General features: G+C 46.9%; 1 protein-coding gene across 3 annotated transcripts in view; it reads left to right on the top strand.

Annotated features, from left to right (window-relative positions):
• The window catches only part of THSD7B (thrombospondin type 1 domain containing 7B), a 733248-nt gene that overhangs the window by 306232 nt on the left and 403824 nt on the right, over window positions 1-23192 (top strand). For all 3 annotated transcript variants that reach the window (XM_068245888.1, XM_068245890.1, XM_068245889.1), the window contains one exon: window positions 21390-21578. In XM_068245888.1, the coding sequence (XP_068101989.1) occupies window positions 21390-21578 (189 nt within the window). The remainder of the gene's footprint in view (window positions 1-21389; window positions 21579-23192) is intronic.

Genomic DNA, 23192 nt, shown 5'->3' with positions numbered 1-23192 from the left:
GGTAAGTATCTGGTTTTTTAAAAAAAATTTCCCCCTTCAGACTCATTTTAAAGCCTACCTACACTTTAAACTATCTTGTTTTTCCCTGGCGCTCTCTGAATCCAAAAATACAAACTTTATGCTCTTTGTGACTCCCAAAATAACCAGAGATGCAGTGGCATCATTCATGAGGCCCTCCCAGCAAAACTTAGAATGGCACCCTCAATGTTCACACATCTTCCCTTGCCTCCTCTTGGTGCCCTTCACCATCTCACAAGGGTCACCCTGACCTTTACACACATAACCAGTGTAGCCTCAAAAACACCAGATCTGAAGTATAGTCCCCTGTATATTGGAGGAACAGAAGGTCAGTTGTTGGGGTCCCCCCGACAGCTCTGGGCCTCCGTGCAATCGCAGGTGGTGCTCCCCTCTAGTTATGCCCCTGCAGTGATGATGCCACGCTGCCTCCATCGGAGTCCTTATTGGCTCCTGGAAACTGGTAGCCAAGTCATTGTAGTGGTCCAGCCCCTCACAGTGGCTTATGGACAAGGACAGGGGCTTGTGGCCCAACCACAGCCTTCCTTGCTGACAGGAGGGGCGGGAGCAGTGGTGGGCCAAAATGTTGCATCAAAATGTGCATATACATATCATAATCCTAATGTGAAATTTCAGGGAAAATCATAATTTCATATGTAATAGTAATATTTCATAATTTCGAGCCATTTTTCACATAATTTTTGCACAATTTTGCGTCATTTTGTGCCGACTTTAGCGGTTAATAACAAAGCCCCCATACATGCTATTGCTACAAAAATTGCTACATATGTTAAGGAGAATAGTGGGTACAATTGATTTCAAATATGCAAAGAAAAATGGTTTTTAAACTGTAAATTTTTTGTTTAAAAAACATTTTTTGTTTGCAATTTTAAAATTGATTTTCTCAAAAACTAAAAGGTCTTTTTGGAAAATTCTTTTTTTGAGTTGTACCCACTATTCTCCTTAACATTTGTAGTAATTTTGGTGTCACTACTGTATATGGGGGCTTTGCTATTTACTGCCAAACTTGGCATGAAATTACAAAAAAATTACACAAAATTGTAGGTGAAATTACGAATCACTATGCGAAATCCATTGATTTTACAAATCATAATTATGTATAAGCGTAAATACGAAAATGTACATGAAATTTGGCGTAATCATAATTGGCTGATTATGATCATCATAGCTACTTACATCCCCCCATTATATTGAGAGACAATGGACATGGTTTTGGTGTGTAGTACAATGGATAGGAGGAGTCACAGTTATGTGGCACAGTGGGTGTGGGAGGAGGGGTAGTCAGAAGTGCTTATCCCCTAAACCCCCCCTCAATTTACAGTTCCAGGTTCTTTACCTTTGGGGTCATGTGACGCAAATATCCAGCCAGAGAGTTGTCTGCTGAATGAGTTGGTTAAACGATGTTCAACGACGGCCGTTTATACGCGATACGCGTTCACTTTCAACAACCATCATGAGGGATCCAATCATGGACGGTCGTTCCATTCCCCATTCGTTCTGTAATTACCGTGATCGTTCCACCGCTCTTTCACATGCCTTTGTTTGTTCCCACTGTACGCGATTGCAGAATATAGATCGGGGACTGGGGAACGATTGTTTATTGCATCTTTCATTGCCACATATCGCCCGGTACATCTTCCGCGGTCTTTGTAGGGTATTTAGCTTTAGAAGAGCAGTTTGTAAGTTTCCTAAATAAGTGTTATTTTTAACTGTCTGTTTTTTTATGTATTTTTAAAAAAATCAGCCAAGGTTCCCTTTAAGTCCTTTGTTGAGTCCGCGTGAGTAAATGGCAATCTCACAATCAGCAGGCTTATTCTTTTATTTCTATACCTAAATGAACAATGCTATATGGAGAGCCAGTCCTACTTCTCGTTGTAACCTATATAGAGACAGCCTCAGTCCTTCCATCCACATTACAGTAATTAAGGAGATGGCTGTATAATTACCAAGCTGCTCATTATTTTATCTCCACCGGCTGTGAATGTGCTGCAGAAGCCCACGGCGGAGGTATAAGAGGCCCTCTTCTCTTTGTGTTGAATAGATGAGAGCTGCAAACATCTCACTAGATAAAAAGGAAGAATGGATGAAACCGACGCACGTTGCAGCCGCTGGAGAAGATGAATGTGAACAGCCATGGAAAGCGTTGGCTACAATGATATCTTTCAGCAGGATAAAACTTCAGATGGCTGTGTCATTGTGGGCTGCTGATCGTGACAATAAGGAGGACTGCCAGGTATATAGGCTGCGTCTAATAGTGACGCTGTTTAGAATAAAGACTTTGGGTTAATATAGAGGCTGCACGGAGAGGTGGAATCCTGTTTATATCAAATGTAAAACATTGAAATGGATTTTATTTGAGCGAGTAGATTTACACTCATGAGGAATTTAACTTGGCAGTTCTTCACTGAATGCAGTCAATCCAGCGATCCAAGCAAACAGCATAGTGATGTTTAGCAGTTAAAGAGATTCAAGCAGCTTTTTTTTTCTGCAGTCCGTCCTAGTTTCTAATAGCTGTAGAAGCTGTTATTCCCCCTCCCCTGCCCTTATTTATCTATGAGAAGGTGTGAATGTAATCAAGTGTGACTTCTCTTAACTGAAGCTCAGTGTTCTATCTCTCCCCCTCCGTCCCCCTGCTGATGAAAGCTTCTGTTTGCTCATTGCTACTGCTAATTACGGCAATCCTTATCTACCTGCTCTTTTTGCAGACAGCAGGCCACAGAAATAGGGTATTAAAAGCCTCTAACACACATTTAAATGTAAAAATAAGAGGTAAAATGAACCACATTGTCCGCATGCATTTTTAATGTGCTTTTGAGATGCCCTGGGGGCTTAAAATGCCGCTTTGTTCACTTTAAAGGGAACTGAGCACTATTTCTATAAAATGTGTCAATTAATCCCCATAAACTCTGTAGGCTTTGGGGGGTGAAACAGGAATTTCTTTGTTTATGGGGGGGACTCCCGCCTATATGGACACCTATTTTTTCTGCCCCCCCGTTTTACAGAGTTGCAGGTTCTTGCAGGTTTGTCCTATGTCCTATGTCCCTGACAGCTGGAGACATGCAATGCATGCTGGGAGATTCAGTTTACAATTGATGTGATTACATTTCCCTCCTGGCTATCCACCTGATATAATCCATGTTTGATTTAAGAAGGTGGCTGAATTAAGAAGGTGGCAGATTGCTAAATGACCAACAATTGCGGGGTTAAAAACTTTCCTGTTCTCGTGTCCTCCCGATTGCTCCGTCTCCCATTGAGAATGGGCCCTGATGATTTATTTTTCAAAATCGTCACCCAAGCTCTGACCACACCCAACTGCATTGTCATTTTGGCAACCGCTGTCTAATTGGTGGCTGCTGAGCTGAGGGCGGACCGCAGCACCGCAGGCGGATGTTTGGAAACATGGCCATGACTGCACTGCCAAGGAGGGGGGCGGAGCATCACCTGTGAACCAAAAACATCAGGATAGGTAAGCATTTAACACTGGAAGCATTTAACTCTGATGAATGGGGGGTATTCTTCATCATTAAAAGTCAGAGCCTGTTATTGACATTGTGTTTTTTTAACTGACTCTCTAAGTAGTCCTTAGAGAGTCTAAGTTAGTGAAAGTGCCAAAAGAACAGTAAGGAGAGATCGCTATCAATTATTAAAGTGAACCTCCAGACTAAAATTCTACTCAGCAGCACTGAAAAGGCTTGGTGTTTCTTTAACAGTTTCACAGCATCAGAACTTTGTTTTTCATACCCAAGCCTCATTTTTACTTGCACAGAAGCTAAACTCCGCCCCATGAAAGAAAACTGCCGGGCATTTTCCCCTGATGCTGTGCAAAGCATGATGGGATTTCTGATGATGTTGTTCTCATTGCCCAGCAGCTGAGAGGGGTGATCAGGATCAGCTCCGTCACCTCCTTTCAACCAAAAAGATGGCTGCCCCCATGAAATTACAAACCTTTCCCTGTTCTTTTAAAACAGGGTGGGTAAGATATTATATTACCTATCTATTTTATTTAACATAACTAATGTAACTTAATGACAGTATGTTTGTTTAGGCTGAAGTTCCTCTTGAAGTGTTGCCTGGCATGTGACCGTAGCTAAAAAGAGAGATTCCCTTTAAAGCTGCATAATGGCTTGCACATTTTTCACACATTGCCTGAACACGAGTGTTTGGGATTGTTTTGTTTTCACCTTTTTATTGTGTGTGATAATAAGCCCTTCTGCAGATAACAAACTGTCAGTGCTGGCATTCTGCTGGAGTCTGCTGCTTCTTATACCCGCTCTGCTAACAATCCTCCTGTCTCATCTCCCCGCTGATTCTTGTACCCTCTGCTGAGTTCTGCAGGGATGCCACCATATGTCTGCACAGTATGGTTACCGCGCATTAATACGCCAGGCGAGGAAACACTATCATCTTTTTTTTTGTACAGTTGTCTTTTTACATGTTTTCATCAAATTACAATCATGGAGTCAATTAAAAAAATGAGAATTGTTACACTGAAAACCAGAAATTCCACCATTCCCATCCACACCGCCATAGGGTTTACCATGCAGTAGTGTAAAGGACATTCAAAGCAGCAGGGACAGCCATACTATCCCAGGGGAAAAAAACCACATATATACTTAAATACTTGTTCTACTGACATATGTATTGTACTGTCCACGTTTTGATTTCAGTGAATTTTATATAGTAAATAAAGAGAAAAAATGTTCCAGGCATTTTCCATATTTACTGTCTCTGATTGAAGCTAATCCTAATGCCATTTTCTCCCTTATCCTGTCTGAAGTGGTGTATACATTGCCAGATCTCCTCCCCACTGAGATCTGTATTAAAACTGCACTATTTTATCTAGCTAGCATTGTAAACACATGTGAGCACAGCACAGATTGTATTTCAGCAGCTTCTGCAGAGGAGTGAGGTGTAATTCCCTTCTGAGCCTCCTGTCACACTGAACTGCCCTCAGCCAATCAGTGAGGAGCAGGAATGTAGGAGGGAAGATAACAAGATTCCCTCTCCCCTGCAATGTACCAGAATAGAGCCAAGCTGACTGAGATGAGATTCATTAAAGCAGACACATTTATGATTATATTGGAATGCTTGCAATGCAGAGTCAGGATGTAGACTACATTATAAACACAGAGCAGTGTGTAAATTGAATTTGCCCGCTTTAAAGAGGAACTGTAGTAAGGGGGTCTAGCTATAGTATTTTAACCACTAAAACTAATATCCCATTCTAATCAGCAGTATGGTGTGATTACCACAAGAATTAGTTGGGTTGATTGCTATGGGTTTGGTTTGGGGGTTTCCAGATTCTGGTCTTCTAGCTGTTGCCAAGGAACACAGGCATCACCGGAACAGAGTTTAGTACTCTTTCAGTTATGATTGGCCAACCACTGACAAATTTTAACCACCTCCATGTAGTATGAGGGCCAACAAATTTTGAATACTGTATATACTCGCGTATAAGCCTAATTTTTCAGTACAAAAAATGTGCTGAAAAGTTACCCCCTCGGTTTATATGCGAGTCAGTAAAGAAGAATGGATGGTGGATCAGGTTTTGTTACTGGCAGAGGAGCGTAATGATTGTGCACTAGTGAACCTGCTCTTGCCAGCTGCCTCCCTGCTGTGTCCGTGCCCCTCACCCCCTGCAACATGGTGTGCAGAGTGCACTGCTCAGGACTATCTGTGTGCCCTGGCTTGTGGAGTGGTGTGTGCAGGCAATGTGTCAGTGGTGCAATGATCCGAGTGTTCTTTCTGTGTGGCAATTGCTGTCTATCTATGACACCATCCATTGACATCTTGAGACACAGCTGCACCATCCTTGGGGCACATCTGGCTATGGGGAGGGGGGCTGTCTTGTACTAGGGGCACATATGGCTACTGTGGAAAAAGCTATACTGGGGAGGGGGCTTATACACGAGTCAATCACTTTTTCTTGGTTACTGAGGGAAAAGTGGGTACCTCGGCTTATTCGCGGGTCGGCTTATATGCGAGTATATATGGTACTATGAACAAATTGTGTGGGTAAACCCTTTTTCTACATGGAGGAGGTGAAATTGGTCAGTGAGTGGCCAATCATAACTGAAAGTGTGTACCACAGGCTATTGTGTGGATGTGTGTGTCAGAGGGGGTTCTCAAGCTTGAGGACTGCTGTAGATAAGGATTTGGAGGAGGAGGGGAGCTAAAAGAAACTTCTGGAAAGAGGTCTTAGAGCAATGTTGAACAGTTGGAAAAATAAGTTGTTAAATTTGATAGTCTTGTTTAAACTGCAGACTCATTTGTGAAGGTTCTTGGCAAAGGTGGTCAGTGAAGGTCGCCTTGGTTTAAAATCTGGTAAGTCTACAGCAGCCCCCGACCCCTTGATGCCCCAGTGGTCGATCTGTTTCGGTGAATCAACGCTGCCGATGGCATTGTTCATTTATTTTTCTCGTTGCCAGCATTGTCATGTGTCGCTCCGTTGACCACCTCCCCCCCCCCCCCCCTCCGTAGCACCAGTATGCGCCGCTCGCCTACAGGGCAGAACTCAAGTCTCGATCCCTGCTGGGCGACATTGGTTGTCTGTGTGTACCCAGCTTTAGTGATGAGCAAACATAATTTTGGGCTAGTAAGGGGCTGTCCAGTATGACGAGGTCAGTCAGCGTCAAACTCCAGTGAGTGGAAGGAAAAAAAGAGAAACAGACCAGTAGCATAAATAGTGTAGTATTTTCACAAAAAGGCAAAATAAATTCACAATATCACTACTTACAAACACTGGTTGCCTTTAGGCTATCCCTGTTTACTGAATGTAGAGAAAACCGTCTGCACTCGGATGTAAAGTCCTCTTCCGGACTTGGGTCACACTCCGATCGAAAAGGTCCTCAGGAACCACTGGATATCAGTTGCAGGGATAACCCCTAAGAGGGGGACTAGACTATACAGGGTGGTACAGAGATAACCCATGCTACAAGGATTAAAGGGACCCTGGGCAGTGACAGAATAAGGAAATCTGGACTACCAGAGCCCCCAGTGGGACCATGAAAGGGAAGAAGAGGATGTCGGGGGACCTTTGTGTGCTACGGTGGGCTGGAGGAAGCCTTAGGTAAGTCCACATTTCCTTTTTCTGACACTGCTCAGGGTCCCTTCAAAGACACTGTGTTATTAAAGGGAACCTTAACTGAACGGGGGGTAATGAGTTTCACTTACCTGGGGCTATTACCAGCCCCCTGCAGCAGTCCTGTGCCCTCGGCGCCGCTCTGGAATCCTCTGGTCCCCCGGCCGCCATGCGTATTATTGGACGCATTCACCAATGCAATTAGCGCTATTGCGGACCGCAACGCGTACAAAAATACGCGTTGCTGCATTCCGCACGCGTATATATTTTTATACGCGTTGCGGTCCGCAATAGCGCTAATTGCATTGGTGAATGCGTCCAATAATACGCATGGCGGCCGGCGACTGGTGAGTCGTCAAAAACAAAACTAAGTGACAGCGGGGGACCAGAGGATTCCAGAGCGGCGCCGAGGGCACAGGACTGCTGCAAGTGGCTGGTAATAGCCCCAGGTAAGTAAAACTCTTTACCCGCCGTTCAGTTAAGGTTCCCTTTAACCTTAAAGGGACACTTAAGTCAAACAAAAAAAATGAGTTTTACTCACCTGGGGCTTCCAATAGCCCCCTGCAGCTGTCCGGTGCCCTCGCTGTCTCCCTCCGATCCTCCTGGCCCCGCCGGCAGCCACTTCCTGTTTCGGTGACAGGAGCTGACAGGCTGGCGACGCGAGTGATTCTTCGCGTTCCTGGCCACAATAGCGCCATCTATGCTGCTATAGCATATATCATATACCATATAGCAGCATAGAGGGTGCTAATGTGTCTGGGAACGCGAAGAATCACTCGCGTCCCCAGCCTGTCAGCTCCTGTCACCGAAACAGGAAGTGGCTGCCGGCGGGGCGAGGAGGATCGGAGGGAGACGGCGAGGGTACCGGACAGCTGCAGGGGGCTATTGGAAGCCCTAGGTGAGTAAAACTCATTTTTTTTTGTTTGACTTAAGTGTCTCTTTAAGAAGCGGGTGAAACCCGAGATACGTCATTTGTTTTTGGTGTCCAATAAATTATTCGTTAACCTCCATGTCAAGATAAGGCTGTTCTTTATTAAGGCTCACATTGGTAGTTTACACTTACACTGGGGTGCTTCCTCCCACCCTGTATAATTTGGGGAAAATGTCACAATTGGAATATTTGACAAAATTTTCGTGAAAAATTTACGTCAGACGAAAGTGCAAATTTTGATGCCAAAATGACTTTGGGAAAAGGTCGGGCTACTCCCTTCTTTTGGTGGACTGTCGCCGATGTCTCTATCAGAGTTAAGCAAGCTCAGTTTTGTAGAGCGGCAATTTTCCTGTTCTTCGCCATGAAAAAAAATTGTAAAAATAAATAGTGTGCAGTCTATCCAGAAGGGTAGATAACTCAAACGTCCACTAAATCCAGCATCATCTACACCTGATATATTGTGATTTACTGCTCTCCATAAGCTGCGTGTTTTCCGAGGAGGATATAGTGAGATTCCCGCGGTGTGTCAAGCCAGAACTGTAAGCCAAGTCAATCCGGAGGAGTATAATAGCGGAGATTAGTGTCAAAACAAAGGAAATTCAATTAGCACAGACAACCTGCTGTATCCACAGAAAGGAAAGACCAGCGGCTGGAACAATAAGCACCATTCTAGCCTAAACACTTGCAGGTGGCGTGCCGCGAATTCTCCATCAGGAAGGCAAGAGCAGAATTCAAAACAACTTGTAGTAAAATAATGCCTAAAATGGGTACTTACCTAGGTAGAGTGAAGCCTCAGTATAATCCAGAGGCTTCCCCTCCTCTGTGCTCACTTGTGCCTGCGCAGTAGCATGGAGCCTAAAGCAGGGGTCCCCAACCTTTTTCGGCCCGGGGACCGGTAACCGTCCAAAATTTTCTCTGGGGCCCGGGGGGGATATTCGCGGCGGCACAGCAAGCACAGTTGCCCCAGTATAGGGAGTCTAGGTACCCCGGTGCAGCTAGTATAGTGCCCCAGTATAGCTAGTATAGTGCCCAGTGTGCCCCAGTATAGCTAGTATAGTGCCCCAGTATAGCTAGTATGGTGCCCCATGTGCCCCAAGATAGCTAATATTGTGCCCCAGTATAGCTAGTATAGTGCCCAGTGTGCCCCAGGATAGCTAGTATAGTGCCTAGTGTGCCCCAGGATAGCTAGTATAGTGCCCAGTGTGCCTCAGTATAGCTAGTATAGTGCCCCATGATAGCTAGTATAGTGCCCAGTGTGAACCAGGATAGCTAGTATAGTGCCCAGTGTGCCCCAGGATAGCTAGTATAGTGCCCAGTGTGCCCCAGTATAGCTAGTATAGTGCCCCATGCGCAGCTAGTATAGTGCCCAGTGTGCCCCAGGATAGCTAGTATAGTGCCCAGTATGCCCCAGTATAGTGCCCCATGTGCCCCAGGGTAGCTAGTATAGTGCCCAGTGTGCCCCAGGGTAGCTAGTATAGTGCCCCAGTGTAGCCCCCCTCCCCCCGCGGCCGCCGCTTCTGTTACCTGTTATGAGCTGGCGGCCGCTTCCTGTCACAAAGTCCCCGTAGCCGCTATGAGGAATGCAGCATCTCCTATTACAGCAGCGCTTCCTGCGCAGCTGCTGTAAGGAGGGAAGAGTGAAGCCTCAGTATAATCCAGAGGCTTCCCCTCCTCTGTGCTCACTTGTGCCTGCGCAGTAGCATGGAGCCTAAAGCAGGGGTCCCCAACCTTTTTCGGCCCGGGGACCGGTAACCGTCCAAAATTTTCTCTGGGGCCCGGGGGGGGGGGGGGGGGGGGGGGGATATTCGCGGCGGCACAGCAAGCACAGTTGCCCCAGTATAGGGAGTCTAGGTACCCCGGTGCAGCTAGTATAGTGCCCCAGTATAGCTAGTATAGTGCCCAGTGTGCCCCCAGTATAGCTAGTATAGTGCCCCAGTATAGCTAGTATGGTGCCCCATGTGCCCCAAGATAGCTAATATTGTGCCCCAGTATAGCTAGTATAGTGCCCAGTGTGCCCCAGGATAGCTAGTATAGTGCCTAGTGTGCCCCAGGATAGCTAGTATAGTGCCCAGTGTGCCTCAGTATAGCTAGTATAGTGCCCCATGATAGCTAGTATAGTGCCCAGTGTGCCCCAGGATAGCTAGTATAGTGCCCAGTGTGCCCCAGGATAGCTAGTATAGTGCCCAGTGTGCCCCAGTATAGCTAGTATAGTGCCCCATGTGCAGCTAGTATAGTGCCCCAGGATAGCTAGTATAGTGCCCCAGGATAGCTAGTATAGTGCCCAGTGTGCCCCAGTATAGCTAGTATAGTGCCCCATGCGCAGCTAGTATAGTGCCCAGTGTGCCCCAGGATAGCTAGTATAGTGCCCAGTATGCCCCAGTATAGTGCCCCATGTGCCCCAGGGTAGCTAGTATAGTGCCCAGTGTGCCCCAGGGTAGCTAGTATAGTGCCCCAGTGTAGCCCCCCTCCTCCCGCGGCCGCCGCTTCTGTTACCTGTTATGAGCTGGCGGCCGCTTCCTGTCACAAAGTCCCCGTAGCCGCTATGAGGAATGCAGCATCTCCTATTACAGCAGCGCTTCCTGCGCAGCTGCTGTAAGGAGGGAAGAAAGCGAGACAGCGGCTTCCTGTAGCGGCGATCGCCGTTACCATGGAAACCGACGCTGTCTCGCTTTCTTCCCTCCTTACAGCAGCTGCGCAGGAAGCGCTGCTGTAATAGGAGATGCTGCATTCCTCATAGCGGCTACGGGGACTTTGTGACAGGAAGCGGCTGCCAGCTCATAAGGTGACAGGAGCGGGGGGAGGGGAGCGAGAGGCCAGACCCACCGCGGCCCAGCTGGCAACTGCCCACGGACCGGCAGTGGGCCGCGGCCCGGTGGTTGGGGACCCCTGGCCTAAAGGGCTTGGTGTCAGAAGCAAGCTCACCTGGCCATGTGTCAAGAGCAGGGTTGCCCTGCTTTCCCTTTGAGGTGGTCCTGGAGTCGGTGCAGAAGATCCCAGACTTACCCGGTGTCAAACATGGTACAGTCCCACCAGTGACGTAGCTAAGAAGTTGTGGGCCCCGATGCAAGTTTTACATTGAAGCCCCCCCAAGCACTCTATACATAACAATAGATACAGCGCACCAAAATCTGCCAATGGCAACTACAGCGTCAGAGGTGCAAGAAGGGGATGGGGAACAGCTAGTTAATGGTTACCACTATTCAAAGTATCTATAGAAGTGATTATTATGAGCACAGTACCAATAGAGAGCTAATACTGTGTTTGAGGGGTGGGTCCCCCAGGGCCCCTTTGGCTCAAGAGCCCTGATGCGGTTGCAACCTCTTGACCCCCTATTGCTACGCCCCTGAGTCCCACTGTGCCTTACTTCTGCCCTTCCGTAATGCACGTGAGTTCGTGTGCATGAGCATTCCTGGCAGTTGCTTGGCGTCCACCACTGTGGCACATGTGTCCACTGTGGCTTTAAGCTATGCACATGCATACGTGCAGACATGCATGTGCATGGAAATCCCATGCCAAATTCAAGGGGGCACAGCATAAAAGGCAGACTGTCACTGCATCCAGTGCTGATTCGTCAGATCAGCTAGTTCTGAACTAGCCACTGTTCCTGTCTGCTTCTGTTCCTGTTGCCTGCCTGTTACCGACCCAGATTGCCTTGACTACTCTCGATCAGTCCCCTTAAAGTGACATTGGCCTGTTTCCTGGATTCTCCCATCTTCCCTGATCTAGTCTGCTCCTCAATATGCCTTTACGCAGCCTGCCTTCTACTCTGGCCTGTTCCTGACTATGATACCTTGCTGCCTGCATCTGCCACCAGCCTGTCCCTGACTACAATACCTTGCTGCCTGCCTCCGAATCCAGCCTATCCCCGACTACGAAACCTTGCTGCCTGCGTCTGACTCCAGCCTGTCCCCGACTACGATACCTTGCTGCCTGCCTCCGACTCCAGCCTGTCCCCGACTTTGATACCTTGCTGCCTGTGGCTGACTACAGCCTGTTCCCAACTACGAAACCTTGCTGCCTGCGTCCGACCCCAGCCTGTCCCTGACTACGATACCTTGCTGCCTGTGTCTGACTCCAGCCTGTCCCTGACTACGATACCTTGCTGCCTGCATCCAACTCCAGCCTGTTCCCAACTACGATACCTTGCTGCCTGCGTCCGACTCCAGCCTGTCCCCGACTATGATACCTTGCTGCCTGCGTCCGACTCCAGCCTGTCCCCGACTATGATACCTTGCTGCCTGTGTCTGACTCCAGCCTGTCCCCGACTATGATACCTTGCTGCCTGCGTCCGACTCCAGCTTGGCCCCGACTACGATACCTTGCTGCCTGCGTCCGACTCCAGCTTGGCCCCGACTACGATACCTTGCTGCCTGCGTCCGACCCCAGCCTGTCCCCGACTATGATACCTTGCGGCCGGTGTCTGACTCCAGCCTGTCCCTGACTACGATACTTGCTGCTTGCAACCGACTCCAAGTTTAAATTGATTGGTCCATTTTCAAGCAGCATATATTTGCATACAGAATTTATTAAAACCTGTGTGAACTTGGGCTTATGTAGCTGGATTACGTGGCTGGATAGTGTACTGGTTAGGGGCTCTGCTTGTTACATAGGAGAATCAAATCTCTTCCTATTCAGTAGGCCAGCACCTATTCAGTAAAGAGTTCTTGGGCAAGATAACCTAACACTGCCTATTGCCCACTGAGTGTGCTCTAGTGGCTGCCTTGCACAAATACTAGGATTATTATTATTTTAATATTATTGTATTATTATTAATTATTTGTATCTCATTAATCATTCAAGAGGCACTTATGTCAAATGAAAAATAAAAATCGATGTTGTGTCATGTAAACAGTGGTGTAGCAATAAGCAATGCAGAGGTTGCGACCACACCAGGGACCCTGGACCTGAGGGACCCAATAGGGGACCGCCTTCATCCATCTTATTAGCTTTGCTTTGGTGTTATGCTTATAAGGAACACCTCTATATGTGCATTGCATGCACAGTGATAGTCCTTAAAGCGGATCCAAGATGAAAAACTAACTATAACAAGTAACTTGTCTATGTATCAGCAAATCTGGCTGCATACAGCTTCAACGGTTTATGATGATTTATTCCTGTGATTCAATGAGAGCGGCCATGTTCTGTTTGTCATCATTACACAGGTAATCTGCAACTGCATCTCCACCCCTCAGCCTGTGAAAAATTAACTCCCCCCCCCTCCCCTCTGCCTATAAAATCTCTGGCTAGTAACCTCCTCCTGCCCAGACTGAGCTCCCATAAGGCCTTGCTACATGAGTGCCTTGGCGGTTTGGAGAAGCTGTGGGTGAGGCTTGTTTAGTTTATAGGAAATTAGAGTATTAAAACAAAAACAAAAAAAGTATTTGGCTTGAGGAATGCCCTATAAACTATATGAAATGAACACAATTATACCATGAATAAAAGTTCATCTCGGATCCACTTTAACACGCTGTTTCCTTACTCTAAATACACCTACAGCTGTCCTTGTAAGGTTTTGGGGATTCATATCATTAGAGTGCTTGGGAACCCATGTAAAACTCCCACTGGGGCCCCAAGCTACTTAGTTATGCCACTGCCTGTATACCCAATTCATACCAACATTTAGTTCCCAGAGGGGATCGTATAAATCAAATTCTGTGTTAATTAAGCAGTATTTTCCCACAGGGCATCACACAGATGGTAATTATGAACGATAATGTAACAGGCGCCGCTAAGAAATCTCACAGGTAGAGTTTGAAAAAAAAATCATAAAGTTAACTTAGTTCCCAGGAGGCTGCAAGTGTGTTCTGCTTTAAGACTTCCTAATGTCCTTCTGTGCAGAAAGCTATGAGTCATTCCTAAGTGTGTCTTTAAAAAGCTATTCAGCGGCACCTGCTCCTATTATTGTGCTGCCCCTGATGATGGTGTCACGCCTAATTTGGGCAGCAATAAGTGGCCCAATAAAATCACAAAGTCTGACCGAGGGATGAACTAATTCTGTTGTTCAGTTCCCAGGTCAGGGTCGTTTTTGTGATCGCATGTATTAGCATTGCAATTTATATTTTTACAGCATATAACATTCTGTTGGGCTACAGTCACACTAAAGGTGCGTACATTTTATTGGCCAACATTGACCAATTTTACAGAGCCCTGTAATAACAGGAGACTTGGGAGCAGCCGGCGCCACCATAGGCTGTAATAGGAATTACGGCTATAGTGGCGCACAGTGAGTAACTTCGGCGCCGGCAGAAGACGGCGCTGAAGTTACTTTTAAAAATTAATTAAGCCGAATTACATCATTCCCCACCTTCCGCATCGACCTGGAGGGGGAATAGTAACTAATGCCGCCGAGACTTGTGCAGCAGCAGGATAAGCCACATATCGGCTGTATCCTGCGCCCAAGTCTCCCGGCAGCGATTTCATAGGTACGCAATTTTACCACCTCCATGTAGTTTGAGGGTCAACAGATATAGATTACTTTGAGCAGATTGTATAGGTAAGTTCTCATACTACATGGAGATGGCAAAAGTGGTCAGTGATTGGCCAATTGTAATTGGAAGTGTGTACCAGGCTTAAGTAACACTATGGGCTTGATTCACAAAAGAGTGCTAACTGTTAGCACGGCCGTTTTCGCGCAAATTTTCGCGCTAAACGATAACATTTTCGCGCGCAAACGCGAATTTTCGCGCGAAAACGATATCAATTTTGCGGTAAAATTCGGGTTTGCGCGCGAAAACGTTATCGTTTCGCGCGAAAATTCGCGAGCGCGCGCAATGCGATAATTCGCGCGAAAACGGCCGTGCTAACAGTTAGCACTCTTTTGTGAATCAAGCCCCATGTGCACAATGTGCTTTTTCTGATGCATATCGTGACTATTTTTTTGCAATACAATATATAAATCTGCACAAAATGCATAACACACACACAAAAACACACCCACATTGTCTAATAAAATGTGCTGTGCTGTTTTTGTTTTTTTGTTCCATCATGAGCATGAGAACACATTAGATGATAATAAGCCCCACAATTAACCTAGGCAGTCAGACAAGAGTGAGAATCATTTTATTTTCGACAAATAAGTTTGCACTTATTAGGAATTTAGGAATTAGGAACCAAAAAGCGTCATTAGAGGCCCTTTGTTGCAGCCAAATTTCCCTCCTGGGCCCCTGAGCTGGCTGCTGACCCTCCCCCAAACACCTCCCAACTTAACAGACTCTGCAAAGTCCCTGGGGAGCAACAGTTAAGATGGGGGAGGGACAACTTGGGGGCCCCTACAGGCTCTGGGTCCCTGGGGCAATTGCCCATTTTTTCCTATGGTAGCTCCGGCCCTGGATACAAGGACAGAAAGTATAGATAATTATAAATCAGGGACAGTATAGGAGGGGTAGTTAGTATAGGATGAAATAATTGGAAAACGGTGCAAAGCATTCATTTTCTAGTTCCAGTCCTGTGCAATAATGTTTGAAAGTCCTAGCGGTTCTAGAATCAGTGTGATTCTGCATTAAGCTTCTCTAAGAGAAGAAGCTATTTCTGTGCCTGGAAGTTTTTGTTGCGACTGACCGGTATTATCCTCCTGAAAGCAAAAGTTGGAAGATAGAGTGGAAAGGAAGGGGTGAGATGAGTCACAAGCAATTTGGTCGCTCTCTTTCTGCACCTGCTAGTGTAAAATGCCTGCAGGGAAGGTAAACTGCAGCCAATGATTCTTTCTGCTGATTGGCTGTTACGCTGCAATCTCCCCTTCTCCTGTACGGAGCATGAGCCGAACTAGACAGTTATGGATGACGTGATGGTGGATTCAATGACTGCACCATTGTTTTCTGTGATAGGTCAAACTTTTTCAGCTGGTGTAGGTGGTACATCCCCTGGTGCACTTTTTTGGTGGCAGCAGTGTGGCTTTCCCATTTCAGGTTGTTTAAGTTGTTAGAGATTATGGACCCAAAGAATTTGAATGACTCTACTTGAGTCACAGCAGGATCCATTTGGGACAGAGAGAAGAGAGGAAAGGGGAGGGGGTAGTGTAGGAGTGGGAAGGGAGAGGGTGGAAGGGAGAGGGAACGGGTGGGGAGAGGCGTATGTCGCTGGTGAGCTGGGCACCGGGAGAGCTGAATTAAGGCTCTTCCTGCTGCTGCAAAACTCCTCAATGGTGTTAAATACTATTCCCCCTCCAAGTTGCCGCAACTCGGAGAGAGATGTAATTTGGGGTCCTGCAATCGCGGAAGCCCCGAATTAAAGCGTAACAATGCGGTAAGCTCCGTGCACCCAAACCACCTGTTTCGGGGGAGAGAATGTAGCAGTGGGACAGAAAGTTGGAGGTGAGAGGGAAGGGTGGGGAGAGAATGTAGAAGTGGGACAGAGAGGTGGAGAAAAGACGGAAGGGGGGGGGGGGGGTAGTGTAGGGGTGGGACAGAGAGGTGGAGGGGAGAGGGAAGGGAGGGTAGAGAGAGAGTGCAGGAGTGGGACAGAGAGGTGGAGTGGAGAGGGAAGCGGGTTGAAACAGAATAAGAGTGGGGAAAAAGAGGTGGAGGGGAGAGGGAAGGGTTGGGGAGAGAGAGTAGGATTGGGACAGAGAGGTTGAGAGGGAAGGGGTGAGGAGAGAGTGTAGCCAGGAATAGGACTGAGAGGTGGAGGGAAGGGGTGGGTTGGGAAAAGAGTGTAGGAATGGGACAGAGAGGTGGAGGGGAGAGGGAAGGGATGGGGAGAGATAATAGGAGTAGGACATAGAGGTGGAGGGGAGAGGGAAGGGATGGGGAGAGATAATAGGAGTAGGACAGAGAGTTGGAGGGAAGAGGGAAGGAGCGGTGAGAGAGAATAGGAGTAGGACAGAGAGGTTGAGGGGAGAGGGAAGGGTTAGAGAGAGAGCGTAGGAGTGGGACAGAGAGGTGGAGGGGAGAGGGAAGGAGCGGTGAGAGATTGTAGGAGTGGGACAGAGAGGTGGAGGAGAGAGGGAAGGATCGGTGAGAGAGAGTAGGAGCGGGACAGAGAGGTGGAGGGGAGATGGAAGGGTTGGGGAGAGAGAGTAGGAGTGGGACAGAGAGGTGGAGGGGAGAGGGAAGGGTTGGGTAGAGAGAGTAGGAGTGGGACAGAGAGGTGGAGGGGAGAGGGAAGGGTTGGGGAGAGAGAGTAGAAGTGGGACAGAGCGGTGGAGGGGAGAGGGATGATTGAGGGGGGGAGGGGAGAGAACCTCAAGCAGTCGAGCTTGTTGTCTGCAATCTGCTGTTTTGGTCTTCAGCTTGAAATTCATTTGACAAAGTGAAGAATGCGGATTTTCTCCATCCCAGAAATACAAATGAAGATTAGCACTGCAAACATATGCTGCATTGTGTAGCCTCACTGAATACAAGGCTGACGAAATGAGAGTATTATTCTTGTCATTGTTTTAACCGCACTGAGGAACAAGAACAGGTGTGACATTACGGAACGCTTTCCGTTCAGACTTAAAAGAGAAAAAAAACACAAACACGTTTTAATTACCATTTCTGTAAAGGATTCGAACCTCTCTGGATAAGGCTGCTTCTTCCCAAACAGCCGTGCAGAGAATAAGAATAATTTGGCACATTGTGGGGGAAGCAGTAACCAAAAACAAAACATTTCTATGCCGCCAATACATCTCCAGGCAAACATTAAACATAACACTTAAAGGAGCACTAAAGCGGAAAATTATAAAATGTAAAACAAATGTGTACATACAAATATAAAAAGTACTTTTCTACCAGAGTAAAATGCACTAGAAATTACTGATCGTCTATGTTGCTGTCATTTACAGAAGGTAATAAAAATCTAACAGGTTCTGGACTAGTCCATCTTCTCATGGGAGATTCACAGAATTTTGTTTATTCTTTACAAAAGCACTTCCTTGAACCATACAAAGATTCCAGCCAGCCTCTCCTGCATGCTTGCACACTGTTTTGGCAGTTAGACTGAGAAACTGTTGTTTATTAAGCAGGGCTGCCTTCTGAGCATCACAGGTGAGACTGCAGTATGGGGCCCGAGTGAGTTTGGGGCCCGTTGAACAATGCCATGCACATAGGCTCCAGCTCCAAGTCTATCACAGAATGTACAGACTGTCAGTCAGTGTGCCTGTGTTTGCCTTGGCCGGCAGATTTTGCATTGCGATTATTTTGTGACTTTGGCATGCTTGTGCTCTGCGATTCTCATTTCAGTAAGTGAGAATTGCATCGCAATCGATGAGACAATGCTGCATGCAACAATCCCAAGTGCTTCTCAAGCACCGCAGTGAGAGTAATCCCATAGGATTTCATGTGTCACAGCGCTTTGCTGATCGCCAGCAACCCAGGGCCGGATTACCAACCAGGCAACAAAAGCAGTTGCTTGGGGCCCCCATTCAGAGTCAAAGGGGCCCCATCAGTACATAAACCAGCCCTCGCCATCCTGTCAGCGGTGGCTGGATGGTATAATGGTTAAAGGGACTCTGAGCAGTGCAGTAACTATGGAAAGATGCATATCATTTTAAAGCTCTCTTTCTCCTCTTTCCAATGATATATAAACGGCTGCCCTATGCCTTTTAGTTTTCGCTATTTTCGCGATCGAAATCGCAGCCACAGGACGACTTTTCTCCAAAGTCGGCAGCTCGATTCAGCACAATGCAATGAAATATAAGGAACCCAGGGGAATATAATTACACACATCATGCTGGTAGGTGTGAAGATGTAATTAATTAGTTGTGGGTATGCTTAAAGGCATACCCACAGGCACTGCTTGGAGTCCCTTAAGGGCTCTGCCTCTGACACAGGAGACCAGGGTTCAAATCTCGGCTCTGCCTGTTCAGTAAGCCAGCACCTATTCAGTAGGAGACCTTAGGCAAGTCTCTCTAACACTGCTACTGCCTATAGGGCGCGTCCTAGTGACTGCAGCTCTGGCGCTTTCAGTCCGCCAGGAGAAAATCGAGATATAAATGTTATTTGTCTTGTCTTTTCAAATGATGCCGTGATTGTCTTCAGAGCCAGGCTCTCCTCCTAGGTCCCCCTCCTGCTACTGTGCGCTCTGACGCTGCCCACTCCACCCTCCCTTCCAACAGAGAACCACAGCTGCAGCAAGAATGATAGCAGCAGATGGCAAATGCTCACTCACCTATCCATGATCCAAGCGATAGAGATCCCGTCATCTGAAACCCATCTGTCTCTTCTACAGTGCAGCCGCTTGCTCTGAACTTCCTGATTCTCAGATCAGACAGGAAGTAGGAAGTAGTAATAGTAGTAGTAACAGAGCGGCAGCACTCTAGAGGAGACAGATGGGCTCCGGATGACGGGACCTCTTTTTCTTGGATTGCAATAGGTGAATGTAAGTCATCTGGTGCTGTCATTCTCCCCCGCTGCGGCTGCCTTCTCTGCTGGACTATAGTATTCACTGGGATGGAGGCTGCATGGCGGCTGTCTAGTTTGGGAGGAAATCGGTTGTTCGGTGGTTATGTAATTCTGTCTGGGGAACGGCTTCCGGTTTGGCTGTGTCCAGAGCTTTCTGCTATTGCCAGGCTGGAGATGCAGGGGGAAAGTGCTGCTACTGTGATATCTGGCGCCCTCTTCACAGCGGTGCCCCAGCCATTCATCTCTCACTCTGCATTTTGCCGCTGCTATTCCCTGCATTGTGCACCCACAGAGGAAAGCGCGCTGTTGCCCATAGCAACCAGTAGCTCGGCTGCCCCGGTGTGTGCGGCATGTTGCTGTGCAGCTGCATCTTCTGATTCTATTACGACATGATGGGGGGGCCCAAATCAGTTACTTTGCTTAGGGCCCTATTTAGCCTTAATCCGGCTCTGCAGCAACCACCTTAAATATAGGGGATTTACTGTATATATGTGAGGGAGGGGAGTGAGGGGGCCTTGTAGGTTTTCCCAATATAGGGCCCAGATATTTCTGACGGCAGCCCAGACAGTAAGCATCTTTTCACACTGTATCAGTTGCTGTCAGTTGTAACCAAACAGACAGCTGATGTGCCTTTTTGCTCAAAATGTTTTGGTCAGGTTAACACTGGGGAAGTGAATATTTGTAGTATTTTTTTTTCCAGATACCACCCCAACTGCAATCTCTGCTCTGCACACAACTTTCCTTTGTCCTCCACAAGAATCACCTCCTCACATCTGTATATACTGTACAAGACTTTTCATTAGTCTCCCCCTCCTCTGGAACTCCCTTCCAAATCAGATCAGTCATTTTTAACTCTTCAGTCCTAGTTCACCTTTCAGACTCATCATTTCACTCAAGCATACAAAATAACTTTGGTCATTCCCCTTCAGCCTTGGGCCAGACTCGACTTCCTGCATAATATGACACCATATAGAAATACCTTAATTAAATTAATTAAAAATAGTTTAAAATCTAATGACAAGTGTTGGCCTACCTCCAAGCAAGACAACAGGCATTTTCCAAAAAATGACCATTTATTCTCCTAGAAAATGATATTTTAAACCTTAGTAATAGAATGCCTTTTAGGCCACCAGCAAGCAAGAAAATACTGCTTTGACAGTACTTTTCCACCACCTTTTTGGTACTTTTTCAAATGGAGAGTTCTGAAAATGTATTTTAAAGGATCAATCAGTGGGACCTAATTTAATTTCCCTACAGGCTACACACTCTAGTGGCAGCGTAGCGCACGTAGCACGTAGCCTCCTAGGTGACCTTTTCACACCTTATCAATACAATGCCTTTTAGGCCACCAGCAAGCAAGAAATTGCTCAGAATAATTTTGGCAGTACATTTTTTACCTACGTTTTGCTACTTCTGCTTATTCTAAGCAGAAGATGTAAAATGATCTCCTAGGAGAAAACTATGGAGAAAAATGAATTACAACGAGGACCTACTGTACATTGTGCATGAAATGTCTCCATGTGTAATTTTCTCTGAAAGGTTACTATAATAGGATCACCTATTCTTCTGACAAAGATATTTATTTAATTGCAAGCTTGTTTTCTTAAAGGACATCCGAGGTGAAAATAAATTATGAGGTTAACAACTGTATCTATCCTCCTCCTCCTCCAATTTTCTGCCAGGAAACTGTTTTATGGCTATAATTCCTTATCAGTGAGGGTTATATTATAATCCGACCCAGTCCTGACCCAGACAAAAAAATGTCACTTGCATACCTGATTTTTAACTCTTTCAGGCAGAGAAAGTAAAAAAGGGACACAGCCTAGGTATTTGTGTGCTAGGCACTGTACATAAACATGTCTAGCTCATGAATGATGTCACATGTCACCTCGGGTGTCCTTTAATTTTTACCATAAGCCAATAAATTGTAAAATTCTTGTTCAAAACATTCTGTTAGAACATGGCAGGTAAATGTGTGGAGAATCTGAAGCCAAGTGAAGGCTGAACTCTCTTGTTGTTGCAGGCCAGGCGGTCTCTGCAGAGCTGTGTGTGGATGAACCTCCCGTCCAGCTGGTGTGTAAGGTTCCCTGCAGCCAGGACTGCGTCATCAGCGAGTGGTCAGAGTGGTCACCTTGTTCCCGTTCTTGTTCCACCAAAAATGCTGAGGGAAAGCAAAGCCGGACTCGATCAATCCTGGCCTATCCCGGAGACGGTAAGCAACTTTACTTTGTGGACTTGTGTTGTATCCATGCCAAGTGCAGCCATGGACACCCTTCTTTGGGCTTGCCGATCGATGCTGTCCCCGTAGACATTAGAATAGAAGGTCACCCCGCTCAGTCTTTAACTCCAGTGGTCTAAGTGGAACAGATTTCTTCCCCTATGCATATGAGACATGGGAGCTTTCCCGGGTATCTGAACGGAGGTCCTTTTTAAAGAGAGAACAGTCAGTCAGATTTTGGTAAGGAAGGGGTATAAAGCCTGCAGTTGCAGTGGGGTAAGCAAAACTGGACTTCTGGAAAGGCCACATGGGCCCAGGCCTCAGGTAGCTGTTGCCTCAGGGGCAGCTGGACATTAAAATGAGGTTACAGCATATGGGAAAAGAGAGTGCAGTTGAGCATAGGAGATTAAAACACTTAAAGCAAACCTGAAGTGAAAATTAAAGCGGACCTGAACTCAGAACTTCCTCTGTGCTAACGCCCATAGGCGTCATCAGGTCTTAAGTGGGTTACCATGGAAACGGCCGCTCGATGTCAGGGTGGGTGTCTCCGTGAACAGCCAGAGAGCCTCCGATAGCGGCTCGCCGGCAAAATGTAAACACGCGGGGAAGAAATCCCGCTGTTTACATCATACGGCGCTGCTGCGCCGCAGCGCCGTGACGTAGATCAGCGATCCCCGGCCTCTGATTGGCCGGGGATCGCCAGCATATGATAGGCTGAAGCCTATCCTTCAATGTGCAGGATGGATATCCGTCCTGCGCAGCTCACAGGGGGAGGGAGAGGGAGGGAGAGGGACGGAGCGGCGAAAACGCTGTGGAGGGGGGCTTTGAAGAGCCCCCCCCCCCGCTAAGCAACTGCAGCCGGCGGCGATCAGACTCCCCCAGGAGGACATCCCTCTAGTGAGGAAAAAAGGGGGTAAGTCTGATCGCCCTGGCTAAATCCTGATCTGTGCTGCGGACTGGAGAGTCCACGCAGCACAGATCAGGCAAACCACCCCTGGTCCTTAAAGAGGAGCTGTTAGGTATAGGGTCTCAGAGAAAATAAACACATATATCAGTAGCTAAAGATTGGCTGTACTTACATTACATATGCATTTCACTGTCCACGTTTGGATTTCACAGAATTTGTATATAGTATATGCAGAGAATGATGCTCCTGACAGCTCATGGCAGGTTCCATGTTTGTGAAGCCAAATATGTCGTCATGTCCTGCCTGCTTCTGATCACAGAACAGCTCATTCTGAATAACACTAGTTTGCAGTGAATATTAATGAGCCATGTGGCTAGGAACAATAGCTGACTCCTGCAGTGTACTCTGCCCAGGAGATTTATCTGTGCTGTGGCTGGACTGAGTTTTAGAAGCTGCTGAAACTTGATCCCGTCTTCTCCTTAGCAGCCGAGGGGAGGGCCCCAGAATGCTTTGCAGTATGTTATGCGGCTTGCGGCTTGCTTAGGTCTAAGCATTGCTGATAAGCATACATCAAAGGTAAGATAGATCTTTATCTTCAGTAATGTCTTTTTGGCTTCCTTCTAAACTGTTTAACACAGGAGACTAGAGGTTTAAATTAGCTTCTGCAGCCTGACAGTTACTCTTTAAGTGGTTAAAAGATA

This window comes from Hyperolius riggenbachi, chromosome 7 (genome assembly GCF_040937935.1).
Source record: "Hyperolius riggenbachi isolate aHypRig1 chromosome 7, aHypRig1.pri, whole genome shotgun sequence".
Classification (NCBI taxonomy): Eukaryota; Metazoa; Chordata; class Amphibia; order Anura; family Hyperoliidae; genus Hyperolius; species Hyperolius riggenbachi.
The sequence above is the reverse complement of the archived record's forward strand: the minus strand, read 5'-3'. Positions and strand labels throughout refer to the sequence as shown.